Source organism: Rhagoletis pomonella, unplaced genomic scaffold (genome assembly GCF_013731165.1).
Source record: "Rhagoletis pomonella isolate Grant_MI unplaced genomic scaffold, Rhpom_1.0 Rhpom_scaffold_00013, whole genome shotgun sequence".
Classification (NCBI taxonomy): Eukaryota; Metazoa; Arthropoda; class Insecta; order Diptera; family Tephritidae; genus Rhagoletis; species Rhagoletis pomonella.
Window position 1 is genome coordinate 12725824 of NW_023458567.1, and position 4217 is coordinate 12730040.

General features: G+C 36.0%; 1 protein-coding gene across 1 annotated transcript; it reads right to left on the bottom strand.

The window, feature by feature from the left end:
• Window positions 1–5: 5 nt before the first annotated feature.
• LOC118748355 (spore germination protein 270-11-like) lies at window positions 6–908 on the bottom strand (the record flags this gene model as incomplete). Its single annotated transcript, XM_036482728.1, has 3 exons — window positions 844–908; window positions 677–767; window positions 6–614 (listed from the first exon to the last, which is right to left on the bottom strand). A coding segment is annotated over exon 3 (606 nt), but the record flags the coding sequence as incomplete, so codon positions are not given.
• Window positions 909–4217: the final 3309 nt, after the last annotated feature.

The window sequence follows — 4217 nt, forward strand, 5'->3', positions numbered from 1 at the left end:
AAACTTGATATCTCACTCCAATCACTGGTGCCGACAGTGTTTATGGCACGCAAGCGGAAACGGTAAGCAGTGCCTGGCTCAAGACAAACGCGTTGAATTGTTGAAAGATCTGGCAAGTTTTTAGACGTCAGTTTCAAACCGGAAGATGACCAAATGGTATTGTCTATGAACGATGATACCGTTGCGTTAAGTCCAGTGTAGATTCCCACCGTATGCCATTTGGCATCTTCCTCATCTATGGGTGGCCCTGCAGTAGTTGGTGTTGGTGCTTCGTTTTCTCCTGATGGTGCATTACCAGCTGAAGACGGAAGCGGCGGTGGCATGTCGGTGCTTGATGAAACACCATTATGCTGGTCGCCTGGTTGTCCATTTATGTTTGTATTTTCGTTAACGTTTCCATTTTCATTTGACTCTTCGGGTTGAGAAGCTCGGGGTTCAGTGCCGGCCGTATTCTCATTATTAGCATCCGTATTAACGGTAGCTGGTTCATTCGCAGCGCCGGCACCCACCGACGCTGGAGTCTCATTGGGTTCATCCGTCTCCATTAAAGAGGGTGCATCCGTCGGAGTTTCAGATTCATTACCCGATGCTGATGTTTCCATCGACTCCATTATCTGTAATTTAATTATTAGAAAATTCACAAATGGTAATTACATCTTGTATACTAGATACCCACCAATTGTTTGTGCCTCTATACTGTAGAGGTTTACTGCGATATAAGTATATGAAAATAACAAAATTGACCAAAGTATAATTTGTGCACACACCTTAAGCACAATGAAAGTTATTAATTGTTTGGAAAAGCCCAAAAATACATATTAATATTAATATCTAGATTTTAACCTGCAATTGTGAAAAATCAGCAATTTGTGGCGAACGCGATTAGGGATGAAATGATACGAGTAGAGGTGGGTAACTCAACTCAGAGTTGAGTTATTGAGTTGATTCCTATAAGTGAATCGGTAACTCAGATTCCCTGTCCAAAAAAAATGTAACTCAGTAACTCAATTGTTCCCGTAGGGCTCACATGAATCAATTGAATCATAGTGGCTCATATTTGTCCATATAACTCTCTCGCTTCGCCACAGTGTTTAGCATGGCAAAGTCTTGCATTTTGTTTTTGCACGAGGCGAATTTATACAAGGTGGTGGCAAGAATACAACAACAACAACCACATGTATTTTGTATTGCGGATGTTATGTCAAATCTCACAAATTCTTATAATTTCGTTTTTTTTTTAGTTTTTCTCGAAATATGTATGTATGTAAGATATATAAAGATGTGCATATCAAATCAATTGCCTTTCCAACCATATCCACATTTTGAAATTCGGTACAATAGGTTTCGAAATATAAGCTTTTGAAAATATTGAAAATTCCACCTTTACCCTCCCCCTAGCACCGCCCTATTAATTTGCACACAAAAAAAATTACACCTTTCAAATCAGTAGAAAGGAGCTGACCACGCCCACTTTAAAGTTTTGTTTTATCTCAACGGCCGCTATACCGCATCTATGCCTCAAAACGAGTCTACGATACGAATGAGTGTAACATACAAAGGCCCCTATTGCGAGTGTCGACTGGCAGTAGAATAGAAATTTGTCGATCGAGTCGATCATCTTTTATTTTGCTATTGTGTAACTTGATCGATAAAAATTTGTACTATTGTGAATGGTTGACGGAATTGTAAACAGCTGTTTGTTTGTATACATTTGTTTCTTCAGTGTTTCATTTACATAATTTTTAAAATAATTGTTTTTATTATCAAATTTAAAAAATGGACACAGTTGAAATATGGTTTAGTGATGAGGAAGATGATGTGGAAGCTAATAGAGTAGTAGAGTTGGCTAAAGCAAGGAGGGAATTGCGAGATTAATCGGATCCCTTGGAGTTGGAAGACGAAGTGTATGCACATATGTGAATTTTATGATTAGAAGTTGCGTTCCCGATGCTTCACGGTTTTTAGTTTTCACAGAATTTGCAGGAAAAGCAGTTTTCCTCATAATAAACTTCATGGAAGTTTAAGAAATACGGTACCGTTTAGTTATTTGTACAATGATATTGAGTATTGATTGTCCAAACGCGTGACCCGAGTTTTAAAACTTTAACATAAAAGTGTAGTGAAAGAATTAAACTTTAATTTAAAATAAAGATTTAAAATTTGCGAGCACTAGTTAATTAATAAATTATGCAGTTTTTTGTAAACTTTGATGTTGGTTCTGCGCAATAACACTGTGGATGGCGTAGCCGGAGTTATATGCACAAGAAATATTGTATATCTTTCACAAAAGAAGCGGAGCTTCCTCCCCTACTCTTTCCGGAAATTCCTTTGCCTATGTGAGGACTCTCCTGCTCGACCAACCGCGCAAGTTGCCTTTTGTTGCTTACAATTTTTGATCTGTAATTCAGACACATATGTACATACATATGTATATTTCACAATTTTTTACAACTTCCAATTCAATTTATCCATTATAGTACCACTTTCTTATGTAAATTTTATAAACGCAAACTTCAACGACTAAAAAACAGCAATAGAAGGATGATCGATTAAAATGTATTCACAGTCGCTAATTGAGCGACTAAGCGACACTCACAATAGCATCGATAATCGATAATCGCTTAATAGTCGTTTATCTACTGCCAGTCGACACTCGCAATAGGGGTGAAAGAGTCAAATGAGTTAGTTGAATGAGCTGACTCCTTAAAGTGAGTTGGAGTCATTGAGTCAACTCCTATAAATTTGCTGAGTTACCCACCCTTAGATACGAGTAAATAGAGCTGGGTAACAAGCGATGGCACTGTCGGTAGCATCGATGTTTTAAAATTTTACCCACAATCGATGTTTTTCCTGCTGTTGTCGATAGTTTTTCTCGCATACACAATGGAATATTATACATTTTTTGCTATATTACTGAATCCATCGTAAGTTGGATTTACGAATAAGGTCTAAGTTGCAAATGACTAAAAATTACTGTTGATTGTTTAAATTTTTTTGTAACGGTTTTATTCGGTAATTTTCTAGGGTGGGGTAACAACCCCTAAAAAAGGTGCGGAAAAGTCGGGAGGGGTACCAAACGACGCGTTTCGGCCCCCCTAATAACAATCCGTAGGGGGGGAAGATAATATTATTAACCATTTAAAAGTTATGAACAAAAAACTTTTGTTAAATTTCGTTGTTTTCTATGGGCAATTACACCGACAAAAATTCACTAAATCACCTGTTCTCACTTTTTAAACACTATTAAAATATATAATTTAACTTATTTATTAAAGAAACACATATGGGGTGTTCACAGTTCGTTCCAAATAGTGTCTCAAAATGTAGACGTCTACATTTTAAGACGTTTTCTAACCGTAAAATCTGTGGTGTTGTTGTTTCCCATACAAAATTGGAAAACGACGCCGTCTACATTTTGTCACACTCAAAGGTATGATTTTTACGCGTCTACATTTTGCAACCTCGCAGCAGGGTTGCATTATGGCAATACTAATCACATTTTTTTTATATATTGGGCACGTTTTCTGTATTTGCATTTAATTTGAGCGCAATTTCTGATGAAAAAAAACAAATCAAGGAAAAGAAATAACAAATATTACGAATTGGTAATTAAGTTAAATAATTTCAATTTTTCGGAAACAAAATCGAAAGGCGACATAAAAAATGCACGCAAGGAAAAATGTCTGGCAACACCAGCAAAGTTTTGAGACGATTTTGCGACGACTGCTAGAAAGGGGTGCTCACAGTTTGATGCTAAAGATGTCTCAAAATGTAGACGTCTACATTTTCAGACACAATTTGGAACGAACTGTGAACACCCCAATAGTTTTATCAACCTAAGATTATTTTGTTATTAAAAAGAAGTTGACAATCTTTGCCAGCTGAAACGCGAGATTCCAAAATAGCTATAGTGCTGCCACTGTATTAGTATTTCGTAATAATTCACTTTTCCTTATGAGTGCACTGTTCAGTGCTTTTCGGTATCTTCTTTCGTTTAATATATATATAAATAATGAAAATTTTTAATAAAAAATCGCGCGATTTTTTATTAAAAATTTTCGCCTCCGTCGCTTTTTCCATAAAAATCAATACTTCGATAAATAATGAAAATTTTTAATAAAAAATCACGCGATTTTTTATTACAAATTTTCGCCTGCGGCGCTTTTTCCATAAAAATCAATACTTCGATAAATATTGAAAATTTTTAATAAAAAATC